Here is a 21,152-nt window from a genome sequence, read left to right as displayed (position 1 = left end):
ACGGGAGATGACAAGTGCCTGGATTAGGACCTGCGCCGCTTCCTGTGTGAGGCAGGGTCGTACTCTGCGGATGTTGTAGAGCATGAACCTACAGGAACGGGCCACCGCCATGATGTTAGTTGAGAATGACAGGGTGTTGTCCAGGATCACGCCAAGGTTCTTAGCGCTCTGGGAGGAGGACACAATGGAGTTGTCAACCGTGATGGCGAGATCATGGAACGGGCAGTCCTTCCCCGGGAGGAAGAGCAGCTCCGTCTTGCCGAGGTTCAGCTTGAGGTGGTGATCCGTCATCCACACTGATATGTCTGCCAGACATGCAGAGATTCGCCACCTGGTCATCAGAAGGGGGAAAGGAGAAGATTAATTGTGTGTTGTCTGCATAGCAATGATAGGAGAGACCATGTGAGGTTATGACAGAGCCAAGTGACTTGGTGTATAGCGAGAATAGGAGAGGGCCTAGAACAGAGCCCTGGGGGACACCAGTGGTGAGAGCGCGTGGCGAGGAGACAGATTCTCGCCACGCCACCTGGTAGGAGCGACCTGTCAGGTAGGACGCAATCCAAGTGTGGTTCGCGCCGGAGATGCCCAACTCGGAGAGGGTGGAGAGGAGGATCTGATGGTTCACAGTATCGAAGGCAGCCGATAGGTCTAGAAGGATGAGAGCAGAGGAGAGAGAGTTAGCTTTAGCAGTGCGGAGCGCCTCCGTGATACAGAGAAGAGCAGTCTCAGTTGAATGACTAGTCTTGAAACCTGACTGATTTGGATCAAGAAGGTCATTCTGAGAGAGATAGCGGGAGAGCTGGCCAAGGACGGCACGTTCAAGAGTTTTGGAGAGAAAAGAAAGAAGGGATACTGGTCTGTAGTTGTTGACATCGGAGGGGTCGAGTGTAGGTTTTTTCAGAAGGGGTGCAACTCTCGCTCTCTTGAAGACGGAAGGGACGTAGCCAGCGGTCAGGGATGAGTTGATGAGCAAGGTGAGGTAAGGGAGAAGGTCTCCGGAAATGGTCTGGAGAAGAGAGGAGGGGATAGGGTCAAGCGGGCAGGTTGTTGGGTGGCCGGCCGTCACAAGAAGCGAGATTTCATCTGGAGAGAGAGGGGAGAAAGAGGTCAGAGCACAGGGTAGGGCAGTGTGAGCGGAACCAGCGGTGTCGTTTGACTTAGCAAACGAGGATCGGATGTCGTCGACCTTCTTTTCAAAATGGTTGACGAAGTCATCTGCAGAGAGGGAGGAGGGGGTGAGGGGGAGGAGGATTCAGGAGGGAGGAGAAGGTGGCAAAGAGCTTCCTAGGGTTAGAGGCAGATGCTTGGAATTTAGAGTGGTAGAAAGTGGCTTTAGCAGCAGAGACAGAGGAGGAAAATGTAGAGAGGAGGGAGTGAAAGGATGCCAGGTCCGCAGGGAGGCGAGTTTTCCTCCATTTCCGCTCGGCTGCCCGGAGCACTGTTCTGTGAGCCCGCAATGAGTCGTCGAGCCACGGAGCGGGAGCGGAGGACCGAGCCGGCCTGGAGGATAGGGGACATAGAGAGTCAAAGGATGCAGAAAGGGAAGAGAGGAGGGTTGAGGAGGCAGAATCAGGAGATAGGTTGGAGAAGGTATGAGCAGAGGGAAGAGATGATAGGATGGAAGAGGAGAGAGTAGCGGGGGAGAGAGAGCGAAGGTTGGGACGGCGCGATACCATCCGAGTAGGGGCAGTGTGGGAAGTGTTGGATGAGAGCGAGAGGGAAAAGGATACAAGGTAGTGGTCGGAGACTTGGAGGGGAGTTGCAATGAGGTTAGTGGAAGAACAGCATCTAGTAAAGATGAGGTCGAGCGTATTGCCTGCCTTGTGAGTAGGGGGGGAAGGTGAGAGGGTGAGGTCACAAGAGGAGAGGAGTGGAAAGAAGGAGGCAGAGAGGAATGAGTCAAAGGTAGACGTGGGGAGGTTAAAGTCGCCCAGGACTGTGAGAGGTGAGCCGTCCTCAGGAAAGGAGCTTATCAAGGCATCAAGCTCATTGATGAACTCTCCAAGGGAACCTGGAGGGCGATAAATGATAAGGATGTTAAGCTTGAAAGGGCTGGTAACTGTGACAGCATGGAATTCAAAGGAGGCGATAGACAGATGGGTAAGGGGAGAAAGAGAGAATGACCACTTGGGAGAGATGAGGATCCCGGTGCCACCACCCCGCTGACCAGAAGCTCTCGGGGTGTGCGAGAACACGTGGGCGGACGAAGAGAGAGCAGTGGGAGTAGCAGTGTTATCTGTGGTGATCCATGTTTCCGTCAGTGCCAAGAAGTCGAGGGACTGGAGGGAGGCATAGGCTGAGATGAACTCTGCCTTGTTGGCCGCAGATCGGCAGTTCCAGAGGCTACCGGAGACCTGGAACTCCACGTGGGTCGTGCGGAGACCTGGAACTCCACGTGGGTCGTGCGCGAAATGTCAGAATAGTAGAGAGTGATTTATTTCAGCTTTTATTTCTTTCATCACATTCCCATTGGGACAGACGTTTACATCCACTCAATTAGTATTTGGTAGCATTGCCTTTAAATTGTTTAACTTGGGTCAAATGTTTCGGGTAGCCTTCCACAAGATTCCCACAATAAGTTGTCCTCCTGACAGAGCTGGTGTAACTGAGTCAGGTTTGTTGGCCTCCTTGCTCGCACACGCATTTTCAGTTCTGCCCACAAATTTTCTATAGGATGAGGTCAGGGCTTTGTGATGGCCACTCCAATTCCTTGACTTTGTTGGCCTTAAGCCATTTTGCCACAACTTTGGATGCATGCTTATGGTCATTGTCCATTTGGAAGAACCATTTGCGACCAATCTTTAACTTCCTGACTGATGACTTGAGATGTTGCTTCAATATATCCACATAATTTTCCTACCTCATGCGGCCATCTATTTTGTGAAGTGCACCAGTCCCTCCTGCAGCAAAGCACCCCCACAACATGATGCTGCCACCCCTGTGCTTCACGGTTGGGATGGTGTTCTACGGCTTGCAAGCCTCCCCCTTTTTCCTCCAAACATGAAGATGGTCATTATGACCAAACAGTTCTATTTTTGTTTCATCAGACCAGAGGACATTTCTCCAAAAAGTACGATCTTTGTCCCCATGTGCAGTTGCAAACTGCAGTCTGGCTTTTTTTAATGGTGAATTTGGAGCAGTGGCGTCTTCCTTGCTGAGCAGCCTTTCAGGTTATGTCGATATAGGACTCGTTTTACTGTGGAAATAGATACTTTGTACCTGTTTCCTCCAGCATCTTCACAAGGTCCTTGAAATACATCCACAAGTACACCTCCAATTGACTCAAATTATGTCAACTAGCCTATTAGAAGCTTCCAAAGCCATGACATAATTTTCTGGAATTTTCCAAGTTGTTTAAATGCACAGTCAACTTAGTGTATGTAAACTTCTGACCCACTGGAATTGTGATACAGTGAATTATAAGTGAAATAATCTTTCTGTAAATAGTTGTTGGAAAAATGACTTGTGTCATGAACAAAGTAGATGTCCTAACCGACTTGCCAAAACTCTAGTTTGTTAACAAGAAATTTGTGAAGTGGTTGAAAAACTAGTTTTAATGACTGCAACCTAAGTGTATGTAAATATCCGTCTTCAACTGTATACATCTGTTGGTCACAGTTACCTTAAAATAAATGGGCCTTACAATGGGCTTAAGGATCTCATCATGGTATTTCTGTGCATTCACATTGCCATCGATAAAATTGTATTGTGTTCGTTGTCAGTAGCTTATGCCTATACCATAACCCAAACGCCACCATGGGGCACAATGTTCACAACGATGACGTCAGCAAACCCCTTGTCCACGTGACATCATAAACATGGTCTGAGGTTGTGGGGCTGGTTGGAAGTGCTGCCAAATTCTATAAAACGATGTTGGAAACAGCTTAGGGTCGAGAAATTGACAATAAATTGTCTGGCAACTGCTCTAGTGGACATTCCTGTAGTCAGAATGCCAATTGTAGGCTCCCTCAACATTTGAGACATCTGTGGAATTGTGTTGTGTGACAAAACTGCACAATAGAGGGGCCTTTTATTGTCCCCAGCACAAGGTGCACCTGTGTAATGATCGTGCTGTTTAATCAGCTTCTTGATATGCCACAAATGTCAGGTGGATGGATTATCTTGGAAAATGAGAAATGCTCACTAACATGGACCTAAAATACATTTGTGCACAACATGTGAAAGAAATAAGCTTTTTGTGTATGGAACATTTCTGGGATCTTTTATTTCAGCTCATGAAACATGGGACCAATACTTTACATGTTGTGTTTATATTTTTGTTCAGTGTAGATAATGGAAGAATGATCGAATTGGAATGTTAGAAAATCGTTCAAATTCTGGCTGTCATATCAGTTACTAGGTACTATGTAATTACACAAATACAAGATACATTAACTGTATGGTATCTGTTAAACTTAATGACATTTTCATCAACATTTGTGTTGAAGTATATAATCATGTAAACCTAGATTTGTGATTAAGACCTCTCTGTGTTGTGAGTCCTTTAATCCTCCCTCACACCTACTGAACTACTCAAGACATGACTAATATAGCACGGCTTGGTTAAAATGAATGAGGGGACAGTTAGACAGACAAACAAACAGACAGTAAAATTCTCTTCCACAGATCATTCCACACCCAATGATGGATTGTACCAGGCACAGACAGTATTTCGTAAAAATATCATGCCACAGTTCGCTCCGGAACTTTCATTACGCACACCTGGCCCCTATTGCCAGGGATTAGTAATTGTATAAGTGTGTCCTTGGTTTACCATTGTCCTGTCGATTATTGTTACTATGTCCGTTGGTGCGTGTGAGTACCTGTGCTGTATGTTTTGGGCGTTCGTGCCCTTGTGGATTGCTCAGATGATTACGGGTCTCTTCCCGTGTGTTAATAATTGTGTGCGTGTTATTTATTCGATGTACTCCTCGCTCTTTTGGTTTGGGTTTCTACCCTGTGTTTTGTTACATGTTTGTTTGGTCTTTGTCCCTGTGCCTTTACACGGCACGCCTTAATTTGGGCTTAATAAAAAAAACTATTGCGCATTCCTGCGCCTGTCTCCCGATCTTTCATGCCAGCGTGACACATCACCCTATTGGTGCCCTTTGCCACAAATGGGCTGGGCTTGGCAGGTAGCAGCAGCAGCAATAATACACACTTCACCATGGGAATGTAACAGCACAGCTGAACTGAAGACTTGACTGACAACTTACAGCGTCCCCTGGCGAGAGCGTGCACACTAACTACATTATGCTGGGAAGAGACATGAGTAAAATAGGATTCCATCATTTTTCAAGAGGAGAGTCAACACTATGTTCCTGGGTGTATTGTCCACAGTATGAATTCCGACAGATGTTGATTGAGTCTCCCATTCGTTGCGTTGACAATCTTGACAGCTCAAGTCATGTTTGTATGTATACCTCTCAGGTTTCTGTACACATGAAGTGCTAATGTCCATTACCAAAAGGTGAGAGGAGGGCCATGTACTTTTCATCAAAGCACTGCACAATCACATACACCTGGATAATCAGATGCACAGTCTGGATGTTGTAACTAAACTCCTTTTATTAGTTTCCCACATGTTGACATCTGAAGAATAAGTCCTCTGTTGCCCGTGCCACCATGGAGACAGTGAGAAGTGAGGGTCCATTCATTTTCACTGGGAAGGTAAAGCTGAAATGCACACCACTGTACCAAACAGAGGCATCTCTATGCATACACTTTACAAAAATACAAAGTGGCACTGTTGGAAACACACTCAGGTAATACCCAGAGGCCAGAGTCCTTCCCATTTGCAACTAAAAGTACATCCCTGAAACTCTGTCCATGTAGAAATCTGATTGTGATATATTTCTCTTGTCGGTGTAGGAGGTGCATGCCCCCGGGATGGATAGTGGTTCACTATGGATGTAATAGTATCAGAGTTAAATTAAGACATAAATAACTTCAAAGGGCTCTCTAACGTAGGCGTGTACACAGGGGTAAACGGTGGAAGAGAGAGACAAATATCTCACCATTAAGGATAATTACAAAGTTAAAGACTGGGGCTCTGGGACAGGGGTATTGTACTCTAGGAATAGCTGGCCGTTCCCACAGGGTAGCCAGAAGTTTACAGAGAGGGATGTTTGGCTGATGAGAAAGGATGATTAGACACACAATGTCACATAAGGTGATGAGTGGCACTGAAAGAGGTTTAATTTACATTCGGGAGTGAAAAAAATGCTTTCCAATTGGGTGATGTTGCTACTACAAAAACATTAAGACAAGCACATTGCCAACGTAAAAATCATGCAGGCCTACTCAGGTAAGTGCAAAAGATGAGACTCTTCTTTTGCTCTCTCAAGCTCCTCCTCCTCATTCTTGTCAGTGCTACAGAAGTTTTGTTGAACGAACGTAAAAAACGCGCTAAGAATCTGTGATGCCAGGCCAAAGATGGTTAATACATTAAGATAGTTCACTCAGGCCGTTTACCATTGGAAAAAAAAGCAGGTTCCGGTACTTAACTGGGTGTGTCTCCCATAGACAGTAGTGGAATAGCAGCTGGGTCTGGTCTACTAAATTCATTGAAAATACGGGTGAACAAACAGCGAGTGGGGTGTCTCGCTTCCTAGTTCTTCTTTGGCCAGGCTGCGCAGTGTCTGTCATACTTCCTGAAACACCTGTTTGTCAGTTAGTGGTCACTGGACAGGCACAGCGGAGCAAATGAGTTACACAAAAACATGGACGATGAGTCCCTGGAATACAATTTATTCTAATTCCCTACCTCATTTTACTGAAATGGTTCGGCAACAACATATGAGTATACGTTTGAACATTGTATTGTTGCTGTATTTAATGGTTTGTTTTGGTGAGTACAGCCCTCTCATTTGTCGAGCTCGTTTTCAATGTCACAGATCGCCGAATTTGCGACACAAACAAATTAAACACAAACATTCGTTTTAAAAAAAATATAGAATCCTGAATTTGTACCCTGTATAATTGTCTAGGCCTACTGCTTTTATCCTACATACTCATTCATTGTGAATTATTGTTAGAATTATTATAATAAACCACATGTTTACCTTCACATTTAACATAATATATACAACATTTTGATTAGGCTACTATGTATCCATTTGTGAATAGCCACTACCAAATAATTATACTGCATGTTCACAACAAACCAAATTGCGCCTGAGGCCTATATGCTTACAACAGGAATGCAGTACCCTGTCATGTGAAATTCATGAGACCCATAGCGTTGACCTTTTTCCTTGTTTTCAATTTCACTCACGTTTTGTTATTGAGCTTAAAGTGGCCTGCGTCCAGTGCAAAGCATCCATGATCTATAACTGTGAATGTGACTCTTGGGTGAGGTCTATTGACATTGATCAGATTTATATAACAATTCCTATTCGCATATTTACTGGTTGAACAGTAGGAGGAGTCATTTCCTGTATGTTTGAGACATATGTGGATAAATGCCAATGGGTTGACAACTTTCCCATCAACAGTTTAAATGTTAACAGCTAAAAAGCATCTGCTACTCGAAAGGCTCTTCAACTTGAAATATTATTTATGATTTAAAAAAGAAATTCTACCTTGTTTATGAGATAAGCTTGTTCATTTTCAGTCCACTCTACAATGAGGTGTTTTTAAATAGCGCAGGATTTCTGCATATTAATCCTATGTAGATCACAGTACTCAGACTGTCTCTGTGTCCATAGTTTTTTTTTAAAATGTCTGCTTTGGATGTGACCTTCACTTGTCTCTGTGGGGACAGTGTCCAAAGGCTTACAGTTGAAGTTGGAAGTTTACATACACCTTAGCCAAATACATTTAAACTCAGTTTTTCACAATTCCTGACATTTAATCCTAGTAAAAATTCCCTGTCTTAGGGCAGTTAGAATCAACACTTTATTTAAGAATGTGAAATGTCAGAATAATTGTAGAGAGAATTATTTATTTCAGCTTTTATTTCTTTCAGCACATTCCCAGTGGGTCAGAAGTTTACATACACGCAATTAGTATTTGGTAGCATTGCCTTTAAATTGTTTAACTTGGGTCAAATGTTTCGGGTGGCCTTCCACAAGCTTCCCACAATAAGTTGGGTGAATTTTGGCCCATTCCTCCTGGTGGAACGGAGTCATGTTAGTAGGCCTCCTTGCTCACACACACTTTTTCAGTTCTGCCCACAAATTCTCTATAGGTTTGAGGTCAGGGCTTTGTGATGGCCACTCCAATATCTTGACTTTGTTGTCCTTAAGCCATTTTGCCACAACTTTGGAAGTATGCTTGGGGTCATTGTTCATTTGGAAGACCCATTTGCGACCAAGCTTTAACTTCCTGACTGATGTCTTGAGATGTTGCTTCAATATATCCACATAATTTTCCTATCTCGTGATGCCATCTATTTTGTAAAGTGCACCAGTCCCTCCTGCAGCAAAGCACCCCCACAACATGATGCTGCTTCACGGGTTGAGATGGTGTTCTTTGGCTTGCAAGCCTCCCCCTTTTTCCTCCAAACATAACTATGGTCATTATGGCCAAACAGTTCTATTTTTGTTTCATCAGACCAGAGGGCATTTCTCCAAAAAGTACGATCTTTGTCCCCATGTGCAGCTGCAAACTGTAGTCTGGCTTTTTTTATGGCGGTTTTGGAGCACTGACTTCTTCCTTGCTGAGCGGCCTTTCAGGTTATGTCGATATAGGACTCCTTTTACTGTGGATATAGATACATTTGAACCTGTTTCATCCAGAATCTTCACAAGGTCCTGTGCTGTTTTTCTGGGATTGATTTTGACTTTTCACACCAAAGTACGTTCATCTCTAGGAGACAGAACGCGTCTCCTTCCTGAGCAGTATGACGGCTGCGTGGTCCCATGGTGTTTATACTTGCGTACTATTGTTTGTACAGTTGAACGTGGTACCTTCAGGCGTTTGGAAATTGCTCCCAAGGATGAACCAGACTTGTGGTGGTCTCCAATTTCTTTTCTGAGGTCTTGCATGATTTCTTTTGATTTTCCCATGATGTCAAGCAAAGAGGCACTGAGTTTGAAGGTAGGTCTTGAAATACATCCACAGTTGTACCTCCAATTGACTCAAATGATGTCAATTAGCCTAATGGAAGCTTCTAAAGCCATGACATAATGTTCTGGAATTGTTCAAGCTGTTTAATGGCACAGTTAACTTAGTGTATGTAATCTTCTGACCCACTGGAATTGTGATACAGTGAAATAACCTGTCTGTGAAGAATTGTTGGAAAATGACATGTGTCATGCACAAAGTAGATGTCCTAACTGACTTGCCAAAACTCTAGTTAGTTAACAAGAAATTTGTGGAGTGGTTGAAAAACGAGTTTTAATGACTCCAACTTAATTGTATGTAATCTTCTGACTTCAACTGTATCTACTTGCTCCAAGGCAGAAGAATTGTTATGTACTGTTGAAATGTGAATCACATGCAGACCTACAGTGTGCTGTATGTTAAATGATACATTTGCATTTCCCTGTGTGGGTTGGAATTCACATGGAAAAGACAGTATTGGATCTTTGCGGGTGGCCCTGTTTTGAAATATAACAAACATGATTTAAATATTTTGTCTTTTAATTTTTTAAATTTTTTTTTTACATTGCACAATGTCTGCATTGGCGACGCTCATCACAAGGAATACTATTACTACTACTACTGTAGGCTGTGTTGTTATTGCCATGTTTGCTAGTAGTTGATGGAAAGATCAACAGATTGTTGTTTGCTTGCCAATCCAGGAAGTGGTAAAGGACTATTTTACAAGTGCCACTTGTACATACACTTATTATGGAAATCGTTAGAAAATCAGCTCCTCCTCAATTTCTACACATTATACAACGTGTGTGCAGTGCTTGTTTCGTAGGCAGAACAACTATTAAATGGTTGAGATTTTGATTAATTGCTTGGAATGCTTGTGGTTGTTATGTCTGTATGTTGCCAATGCCAGACTCTCAATGTCAATGAAAAGATAACAAGGAAAGAGAGAGAGAACTAGGACACTTACTGTTACAGCTATTCTTGAGTTGTCTGGTAGTCTTGTTGTCAGATGATGCCAGGCAAACAATGTCTCCCATGGAAAATGCATTAGATTGTGTAATTCCAATTAATGGCAGGCAGTGTACAGATGTTTTAATGTTGCCACCTGTGTACTGGATTAATACTGGGTCAACAATATGGGCCTTTAGGGGTACCTTTGACATTGTAAAATGAGACATTTAGCTTTATTCTGTTTATTTTTGTTTTATTTATATGAACTACCTTTCTTCCAAATTATTAATCTTTTGACTATCACAATGTATTTTGTTCCCAACTGGATTTCACTCAAAATTCTGTACAATTCCTCCTCCTGAATCGATCTTCCTCATCTGACCACCTCACCCTCCCTGCCCTGCTGTCTCCCTCAGCGCTGTGCCCTGTGTCAGGCATAACAGTGAGCTCCCCTGCGGAGGTCCATTCTGTGAGGGGTGATGTCGTCACCCTGACATGCACCTTCACCTCTACCAGCCGAGCCACCAGCCGTATGTCAGTGGACTGGTCCTACAGGCCTCAGAGCGGAGGCCCTCCGCAGGCGGTAAATACCCACCATAGAAAATGAATCAGTATATTGAGTTGATTGATAATAAAGCGCACATTGAATGAAGAATTACTTTGCTTTTACACCCTGGCATTGGTACACTTAATATGGCTGCCGCCGGCCCTCCCATCCCAATACATTGACTTGAATTGTGATGCCCGTTAGAGTAATTCTATTTCTATGGTACACTTAACCCATGGAAATATGACTCCGAAAGCCCCAGGCAGTTAGGGGCAGGAATCAGGATCACTCTTCTACATCTTGGTGATGTGGTAAATGTATGTTAAGTTGCGGTTAGGTCTCCGACACCAAAGCTCCCCTAGATCCAATTTCCTTGTCGATACTCTTAGCAGCTGACCGCTTAAGTTTATAATTCCATTTCGAGGGCCGATAATGTATACGCTATGTAGTTGTTGGCATATCATATCCTATAGGAGCACTCAGCGCTAATGTGCTGCGGCTCCCTTGATGAGGTGATAGGAGCTGTTGGTTTAGTCATTAAGAAGTAGTAGTCAGGCCTACTGCTGTGTCAGTGTCAGCAGATAGTGTGGGCTGTTACTAACACAAACTCTTCATCCTAGGTGTGTCAGCTGTATAAGCATAACATGGTTGTTGGTTTAAATTCCTTATTTACTCGATAAGTTTGTTTTGTGCAACTATAGATGGAAAGGAAACGTGGAACTTTTTGCCGCATAGCCCAACAGAGCTAGCCAACACAACAGAGCTAGCCAACACAACAGAGCTAGCCAACACAACAGAGCTAGAGAGTGAATTTGTCTCTCATAGTGCATTTATTTCCATCCAATTTCATTAGCAGATTCGGACACATTTATTGCCACAATCGTATATCAAAAGGCACTGTGAATAAGTATTTGAAAACTCAATCAGAAATATAATTTATCAGCCAATGCTTGAGAACTATGAATTGGTGGTGTGCTTCAGTCTCCCTGCATAATTATCAATATCTTGATGAGAATGAATTTCCAGGGTTGAAAAGGCAGCTCAAAATGTCCAACGATTAAATCACATATCCATAGCAACGGATTGCAAGGAAGGACTTGGATGGCTTGTCATTAAATTCCTCTGAATGACACTGAATGAACACCTCCAGTCAATCAATGTCCTGTATAAGACATGAGCAAATCAATTCAATATCCATTTTGATGGCCCTGAACCACCAGGTTTTTATTCGGTGAGTCACTACTGTTATGGTAACCACAAAGCTTTGAACCACAGACCCTAACATTTGCACCCCGAGAGACGGTTTCCCGGACCCAAATTAGCCCTGGATTGAAAATCATTCAATGATGATTCTACATTGAAAGTGAGTTTTAGTCCAGCACTAGCTTTAATCTGGGTCTGGCTCTGAATGTTTCATAGGTACTTGGCTAGTTGTAACCTGTCTGATGTAGGCCTAAGTATCTGTCTGGGTTGACTGGGTGCAGTGATTGGATTTAGTGTGCTGTCAGTCTCAGCTCTATGGCTGTCTGAACTGAAGGGCCTCCTGGAGAGCCCAGCCCATACAGAGTTATAAAACAAATATAACTGCTAAGCACCATTGATTGTTAACAGCCCTGCTGTGTGTTGGTCTTTGTGTACATTTTCCTGTGCCGTTTATTCACTATGTGTAATTAGTTTTCTTCAATGTGTCTGTTTGACACTTCTTGTTGTCTATTTGTCGGTGTGTTGCCGTCTGAGTAAAGCCCTATTTTAGCTTTTTGAAACCATTCCCAGCCTTCTACCCCTGCTACTTTTCGAAACGCGGTAATGGTTAGTGTGATTGATGCTGTATGTCTGTTGTCTGTGTCTTGTTAAGTGTCTCTGTTGTTGCCAAGGTCTGAGTAACACTGTACTAATCCTATGCCCAGAATCATTCCAATCTCTCCTCTTCTCTTTGTTCCCCAGTTCTTCCACTTCTCCTCTCTGGTGTTCCCTCCACGGGATGGCCAGTTTAATGGGCGTGTGAAGTGGCTGGGTAGCCCGGCCCGGGGCGAGGCCTCCATCCAGCTCCTCAACGCCTCCCTCAGCGACAACGGCACCTACACCTGCTCCGTCAGGAACCCCCCCGACGTCCACGGATTCCCCACCTCACAGACCGTCCTCACCGTGACGCCCGAAGGTGAGGCAATTCCTCAGAGGAATGTATATTTAGGGCCAAATTCTAACTTGAGATGGGTGCATGTGAATCATGCACTGATGTTAATAGGACTTTTGAGAACATTTTCCAGTAAGAACATGTGCGTCTCAAGTCAGAATTTGTCCTGTAATTGAGAGGCAGGAGTTTAAGATTTGTTAGTAAAGGTTATTGTGGGTTCACCCTGTTGACCTTAGGAATGATGACGTGTAGAACATGACTGTGTGGGAATTGTGGCACTGGGGAGATTTAAAACCTACCTCATGGTCAATACTGGTATGGTCGGTCACATTTATTGGTGCCTTTTCGAATACTTATAGATTTCAGTACGTGCGCGACACTGTCACATTTTCCACAAAGTTAAAACAATCCATCTTTTAGAAGCTTTTGAGGACAGGATGCAGATTTATTTTCCAGGTTTATTAAAGCAATCGCACACATAGGCATGCTAAATTACCTTTTTAGTTCGGCTGTGCTGAGGTCATACAAGGCGGATCTCGTAACTCAAGAGATGAACGAATCTTTACCGTCTCCACTTACACTGAGTGTGTATGTGGTTATGATGAACCCTCTCCTCTCCGCAGTGCTCGCGGTTCACTTCTCAGATGTGGCGGTGCTTTTAGCCTTCATACTGCTTCCTTCCACCATCATCACGCTGGCTCTGCTGGGTCGCATGTGCTGCCCTCCGAGGGACAAGAGCCAGACCCAGGGTTACCACTCCCCTATTGAGGTCACACCTGGGTGAGTAGATTTACTCCTCAATCAGTGCACCAGTTCTTCATGGCCTCCTAGACATATGGACATATGGTTTTAAAGAAGTGATATGGTTTTGGTAAAGAGAGCCCCCATCGCTGACTTGCTGAGTGGACACTATGGCTTTTTCTCAATTAATCTTTCCTTGATTCCTTTTGTCCTCTCTCCTCGCCTCCTCAAAATTGGAGCATTGGAGAAGAGGGTCCAAGGGGAGGGACAGTGGACCTTCTCCTCCAATATGATTGTATAGAAGCCGAGCAGAGATGACGCGAGGAATCAAGGAAAGATCAATTGAGAAACGACCTTGAGTCGATATAGCAAATTGCTAATGCTGACTGTTTTGTGATTTGACCAATTTGAACTCTACCATCTTTTTGACAGAGAGGAGCCTGGCTTCCAGCAGATCCACAGCAAGGAGAAAAACATGACATGCTGCCACATATATTTGCTGGTATGGCATGTTTCTTTTTGCTTATGAATTAGTTAGGGGCACATGTCTCCCCGATCAACTTCAAATCAAATTGTATTTCTCACATGCGCCGAATTCAACAGGTGTAGACCTTACAGTGAAATGCTTACTTACAAGCCCTTAACCAACAATGCAGTTTTAAGAAAAAATAAGTGTTAAGTAAAAAATAAGTTTTTTATATATATATATATATATATATATATATATATATATAATTAAAGAGCAGCAGTAAAATAACAATAGCGAAGCTATATACAGGGTGTACCGGTACAGAGTCAATGTGCGGGGGCAACAGTTAGTCAAGGTAATTGAGGTAATATGTGCATGTAGGTAGAGTTAAAGTGACTATGCATAGATAATAAACAGAGAGTAGCAGCAGTGTAAAAAGGGGGGTAATGCAAATAGTCTTGGTAGCCATTTGATTAGCTGTTCTTTGACAGACACCGCCTGGTATAGAGGTCTTGGATGGAAGGAAGCTTGGCCCCGGTGATGTACTGGGCCGTACACACTATCCTCTGTAGTGCCTGGCGGTCGGTGTCCGAGCACTTCCCATACTAAGCAGTGAAGCAACCAGTCAGGGTACTGTCAAAAGGTATAGCTGTAGAACCTTTTGAGGATCTCAGGACCCATGCCAAATCATTTCAGTCTCCTGAGGGGGAATAGGCTTTGTCGTGCCCTCTTCACGACTGTCTTGGTGTGCTTGGACCATGATATTTGTTGGTGATGTGGACACCAAGGAACTTGAAGCTCTCAACCTGCTCCACGACAGCCCCGTTGATGAGAATGAGGGCATGCTCAGTCCTCCTTTTCCTGTAATCCACAATCATCTCCTTTGTCTTGATCATGTTGACAGATTGGTTGTTGTCCTGGCACCACATGGCCAGGTCTCTGACCTCCTCCCTATAGGATGTCTCATCGTTGTCGGTGATCAGGCCTACCACTGTTGTGTCATCGGCAAACTAAATGATGGTGTTGGAGTTGTGCCTGGCCATGCAGTCATGAGTGAACAGGGAGTACAGGAGGGGACTGAGCATTCACCATTGAGGGGCCCCTGTGTTGAGGATCAGCGTGGCGACTGTGTTGTTACCTACCCTTACCACCTGGGGGTGGCCCGTCAGGAAGTCCAGGATCCAGTTGCAGAGGGAGGTGTTTAGTCCCAGGGTCCTTAGCGTAGTGATGAGCACTATGATGTTGAATGCATTCTCACATAGGTGTTCCTTTTGTCCAGGTGGGAAAGAGAGGTGTGGAGTGCAATAGAGATTGCATCATCTGTTGGGGCGGTACGCAAATTGAAGTGGGTCTAGGGTTTCTGGGATAATGGTGTTGATGTGAGCCATGACCAGCATTTCAAAGCACTTCTTGTTACAGACATTAGTGCTACTGGTCAGTAGTCATCTAGGCAGGTTACCTTTGTGTTCTTGGGCACAGGGACTAGGGTGGCCTGCTTGAAACATGTTGGTATTATCGACTCAGTCAGGGTCAGGTTGAAAATGTCAGTGAAGGCACTTGCCAGTTGGTCAGTGTATGCTCAGAGTACACATCCTGGTAATCCATCAGGTATTGCGGTCTTGTGAATGTTGACCTGTTTAAATGTCTCACATCTGCTACGAAGATCGTGATCACACAGTCGTCCGGAACAGATGATGATCTCATGCATGTTTCAGTTTTACATTCCTCGAAGCAAGCATAAGAAGTCATAGAAGTCATTTATCTCGTCGAGTAGGCTCATGTCACTGGGCAGCTCGCGGAATGGTTTCCCTTTGAAGTCTGTAATAGTTTGCAAGCCCTGCCACATCCAACGAGCGTCAGAGCCGGTGTAGTACAATTCAATCTTAGTCCTGTATTGACACTTTGCCTGTTTGATGATTTGTCGGAGGGCATAGTGGGAGTTCTTATAAGCATCTGGGTTAGAGTCCCGCTCCTTGAAATCGGCAGCTCTACCCTTTAGCTCAGTGCGGATGTTGCATGTAATCCATGGCTTCTGGTGGGGGTATGTACTAGAGGTCGACCGACCATGATTTTTCAAGACCGATTATTGGAGGACCAAAAAAAAGCCGATACCGATTAACCGGACGATTTATTAAAATGTTTTATTTTATTTGTAATAATGACAATTACAACAATACTGAATTAACACTTGTTTTAACTAATATAATACATCAATAAAATACATTTAGCCTCAAATAAATAATGAAACAACAAACAAACAAACAATAATGCAAAAACAAAATGTTGGAGAAAAAGGTAAAAGTGCAATATGTGTCATGTAAGAAAGCTAACGTTTAAGTTCCTTGCTCAGAACATGAGAACATATGAAAGCTGGTGGTTCCTTTTAACATGAGTCTTCAATATTCCCAGGTAATACGTTTTAGGTTGTAGTTATTATAGGAATTATAGGACTATTTCTCTCTATACCATTTGTATTTCATTAACCTTTGACTATTGGATGTTCTTATAGGCACTTTAGTATTGCCAGTGTAACAGTACAGCTTCCATCCCTCTCCTCACCGCTACCTGGGCTCGAACCAGGAACACATCGACAACAGCCACCCTCGAAGCAGCGTTAACCATGCAGAGCAAGGGGAACAACTACTCCAAGTCTCAGAGCGAGTGACGTTTGAAAAGCTATTAGCACGCACCCCGCTAACTAGCTAGCCATATCATATAGGTTACACCAGCCTAATCTTGGGAGTTGATAGGCTTGAAGTCATAAACAGCGCAATGCTTGAAGAATTGCGAAGAGCTGCTGGCAAAACGCACGGAAGTGCTGTTTGAATGAATGCTTACGAGCCTGCTGGTGCCAACCATCGACCAGTCAGACTGCTCTATCAAATCATAGACTTAATTATAACATAATAACACACAGAAATACGAGCTTTAGGTCATTAATATGGTCGAATCGGGAAACTGTCATTTTGAAAACAAAATGTTTATTCTTTCAGGGAAATATGGAACTGTTCCGTATTTTATCTAACGGATGCCATTCCTAAGTCTAAATATTGCTGTTACAATGCACAACCTTCAATGTTATGTAATAATTATGTAAAATTCTGTCAAATTAGTTCGCAATGAGCCAGGCGACTGAAACTGTTGCATATACCCTGACTCTGCGTGCAATGAACGCAAGAGAAGTGACACAATTTCACCTGGTTAATATTGCCTGCTAACCTTTCTTTTAGCGAAATATGCAGGTTTCAAAATATATACTTCTGTGTATTGATTTTAAGAAAGGCATTGATGTTTATGGTTAGGTACACGTTTGAGCAACGATAGTCCTTTTTTGCGAATGCGCACCACATCGATTATATGCAACGCAGGACACGCTAGATAAACTAGTAATATCATCAACCATGTGTAGTTAACTAGTGATTATGATCCAACATCACTACTCTGTACGGCTCTGACTTAGAATACGTGGACATCTACAAATACTTAGGTGTCTGGTTAGACTGTAAACTCTCCTTCCAGACCCATATCAAACATCTCCAATCCAAAGTTAAATCTAGAATTGGCTTCCTATTTCGCAACAAAGCATCCTTCACTCATGCTGCCAAACATACCCTTGTAAAACTGACCATCCTACCAATCCTCGACTTTGGCGATGTCATTTACAAAATAGCCTCAAATACCCGACTCAACGAATTGGATGCAGTCTATCACAGTGCAATCCGTTTTGTCACCAAAGCCCCATATACTACCCACCATTGCGACCTGTACGCTCTCGTTGGCTGGCCCTCGCTTCATACTCGTCGCCAAACCCACTGGGTCCATGTCCAATTAATTTATTTATTTTGCTCCTTTGCACCCCATTATTTTTATTTCTACTTTGCACATTCTTCCATTGCAAATCTACCATTCCAGTGTTTTACTTGCTATATTGTATTTACTTTGCCACCATGGCCTTTTTTTGCCTTTACCTCTCTTATCTCACCTCATTTGCTCACATCGTATATAGACTTGTTTATACTGTATTATTGACTGTATGTTTGTTTTACTCCATGTGTAACTCTGTGTCGTTGTATGTGTCGAACTGCTTTGCTTTATCTTGGCCAGGTCGCAATTGTAAATGAGAACTTGTTCTCAACTTGCCTACCTGGTTAAATAAAGGTGAAATAAAATTTAAAAAATTGATTGATTGTTTTTTACAAGATAAGTTTAATGCTGCCTAGCAACTTACCTAGGCTTCTTACTGCATTCGCGTAACAGGCAGGCTCCTCGTGAGGCAGGTGGGTAGAGCATTGGACTAGTTAACCGTAAGGTTGCAAGATTGAATCCCTGAGCTGACAAGGTAAAAATCTGTCATTCTGCCCCTGAACAAGGCAGTTAACACACCGTTCCTAGGCAGTCATTGAAAATAAGAATGTGTTCTTAACTGACTTGCATCGTTAAATAAAGTTGAAAAATACAGATTTCCGATTGTTATGAAAACTTGAAATCTGCCCTAATTAATCGGCCATTCCGATTAATCGGTCGACGTGTAGTATGTACGTACAGTCACTGCGGGAACGACGTGATCGGTGCACTTATTGATGAAGCCAGTGACTGATGTGGTGTACTCCTCAAAGCCATCGGAAGAATACCAGAACATACTCCAGTCTGTGCTAGCAAAACAGTCCTGTAGCTTAGCATCTGCTTCATCTGACCACTTGTTTTTACAGACCGAGTCACTGGTGCCTCCTGCTCCTGAATCAGGAGGATAGAATTATGGAAAAACATCCCCACAGCATGATGCTGCTACCACCATGCTTCACTGTGGGGATGGTATTCTTCGGGTGATGAGAGGTGTTGGGTTTGCGCCAGACATAGTTTTCTTTGATGGCCAAAAAGCTCAATTTTAGTCTCATCTGACCAGAGTACCCTCCATATGTTTGGGGAGTCTCCCACATACCTTTTGGCGAACACCAAACGTGTTTGCTTATTTTTTTCTTTAAGCAGTGGCTTTTTTTCTGGCCACTCTTCTGTAAAGCCCAGTTCTGTGGAGTGTACGGCTTAAAGTGGTCCTATGGACAGATACTCCAATCTCCGCTCTGGGGCTATGCAGCTCCTTCAGGGTTATCTTTGGTCTCTTTGTTACCTCTCTGATTAATGCCCTCCTTGCCTGGTCTGTGAGTTTTGGTGGGCGGCCCTCTCTTGGCAGGTTTGTTGTGGTGCCATATTCTTTCCATTTTCTAATAATGGACTTAATTGTGCTCCGTGGGATGTTAAAAGTTTCAGATATTTTTTTATAACCCAATCCTGATCTGTACTTCTCCACAACTTTGTCTCTGACCTGTTTGGCGAGCTCATTGGTTTTCATGGTGCTGCTTGCTTGGTGGTGCCCCTTGCTTAGTGGTGTTGCAGACGCTGGGGCCTTTCAGAACAGGTGTATATATACTGAGATCATGTGACACTTCGATTGCATACATGTGGACTTTATTGAACTAATTATGTGACTTTTGAAGGTAATTGGTTGCACCAGATATTTTTTAGGGGCATCATAGCAAAGGGGTGAATACATATATATGCACAAACCACTTTTCCATTTGTTTTTCCCCCTTCATTTCACTTCACCAATTTGTACTATTTTGTGTAGTCCATTACATGAAATCCAAATAAAAATCAGTTTAAATTACAGGTTGTAATGCAACAAAGCACAGTACGTGCTCGTAGTTCATCTATTTTATTATCCAGTGATTGTACGTTGGGTAATAGGATCGATGGTAAAAGCAGATTACTCGCCGTCGGATCCTTAGAAGGCACCCAGACCTACGTCCCCGATATCTTAGTCTCTTTCTCCTGCGAATAATGGGGATGAGGGCCTTGTCTGGAGTAAATTCTTTGCGTCCGACTCGTTACAGAAAACCTTTTTTCTCTTCCAGTACGGGGGAGTAATCGCTCTCCTCATATCTAGAAGCTAATTTAGGTCATAGGAGACGGTGGCAGAAACATGATGTACAAAATAAGTTACAAAAAAACACACAATAGCACAATTGGTTAGGGGACCGTAAAACGGCAGCCAAGTCCTCCTGCGCCATTATAAAATACTCTAAATGTGGTTTATGTCTGACAATTTGAGATGTCGCTGAAATATTTATCTGTTACCCCACTTCCTGTCTCTAGGATTCCGACTATGAGGATTACTACGTCCACAAAGAGAGGCCTCCGGCTCAGGGAGAGACCATGGCCGAGTCTCAGTGCTAGAGATCCCTGGTTGCGGTGGTCTGCAAGAACAGCGGCCCCCTCCATGCCTTGCCAATGGGAGGGGTTGAACGGAATTCTCACTTACACTGTTAAAAATGCCAAGATTCCTGGACTTGGCTCTGTGGAAGGGGCAGTCTCTCACACACACCTCCCTTCTCTCATGGCTTGTCCACAGCTGATTCCGCTGGTGGGATAAATGTGAGTCCTGTGCCAGACACACACACACATACGTTTAGCACTATACTCTAAACATTTCTGGATGGATTTTCTTATTTTGAAGGAGATGCATATATTATTAAGTTATTGTCTGCTTTATAACTTTGGAAATTTTGAATAATTGTTTTTGTACAGCTATTATGAGAGTTTGTTTGAACTATCGGTCTTCTTGGAATCTATTGCTAGAATTGTAGACAATCTTTACCTGTGGCTACATCTGCTTCATTGAGTCCAATTCATATTATTTTAAACTTGTCTTTAGAGTTAGTGTCACATATGAACCCATTCATATGACTACATTCAGGAGTGGACATATTATGACCTCACATTCTGAGGTTGAATGAATTTACAGCATTTGATTTACATGTTAGAATTTGGATGTACAGTGTAGTGAATGTTGTTGAATGCATGTATGTGCAAAATATATTATAATTCTGCTTAATAAAATATAAAATTTGTTTACATCCCTGTTAGTAAGCATTTTTCCTTTGCCAAGATAATCCATCCACCTAACAGGTGTGGCATATCAAGAAGCTGATTAAACAGCATGATCATGACACAGGTGCACCTCGTGCTGGGGACAATAAAAGTCCTGGCTGCCAAGTTGGTGGGCCTATGCCCTCCAAGGCCCACCCGTGGATGCACCCCTGCCTAGTCATGAGAAATCCAAAGATTAGGGCCGAGTGAATTTATTTAAATTCAGTAAAATCTTTGAAATTGTTTCACGTTGTGTTTATATTTTTGTTCAGTATAATAACCAATAGCATTTCAATAAATAGCTTGTCAGATGAATTTTCTCAGTCCAATTGATTGTC

The 21,152-nt window shown here is 43.3% G+C and overlaps 1 protein-coding gene across 1 annotated transcript; it reads left to right on the top strand.

Moving 5' to 3' along the window:
* The first annotated feature begins 6,663 nt into the window (after nucleotides 1-6,663).
* Nucleotides 6,664-20,799, top strand: LOC135552692 (myelin protein zero-like protein 3). The gene is made up of 6 exons (XM_064984465.1): nucleotides 6,664-6,850; nucleotides 10,416-10,582; nucleotides 12,491-12,704; nucleotides 13,304-13,460; nucleotides 13,854-13,923; nucleotides 20,041-20,799. Exons 1-6 carry the CDS (start codon nucleotides 6,706-6,708, stop codon nucleotides 20,119-20,121), a joined length of 834 nt encoding a protein of 277 aa, XP_064840537.1. The 5' UTR covers nucleotides 6,664-6,705; the 3' UTR covers nucleotides 20,122-20,799.
* The last annotated feature ends 353 nt before the right edge of the window (nucleotides 20,800-21,152 follow it).

This window comes from Oncorhynchus masou, chromosome 13 (assembly GCF_036934945.1).
Source record: "Oncorhynchus masou masou isolate Uvic2021 chromosome 13, UVic_Omas_1.1, whole genome shotgun sequence".
Lineage (NCBI taxonomy): Eukaryota > Metazoa > Chordata > Actinopteri > Salmoniformes > Salmonidae > Oncorhynchus > Oncorhynchus masou.
The sequence above is the reverse complement of the archived record's forward strand: the minus strand, read 5'-3'. Positions and strand labels throughout refer to the sequence as shown.

Bases quoted from the DNA above. Each gene is read 5' to 3' on its own strand.
- LOC135552692 (XM_064984465.1), top strand. From the start codon at position 6,706: ATGAGTTACACAAAAACATGGACGATGAGTCCCTGGAATACAATTTAT. The intron at 10,583-12,490 runs GTAAATACCCAC...TTTGTTCCCCAG, and splicing joins GCGGAGGCCCTCCGCAGGCG to TTCTTCCACTTCTCCTCTCT. The intron at 13,924-20,040 runs GTATGGCATGTT...TCCTGTCTCTAG, and splicing joins GCTGCCACATATATTTGCTG to GATTCCGACTATGAGGATTA.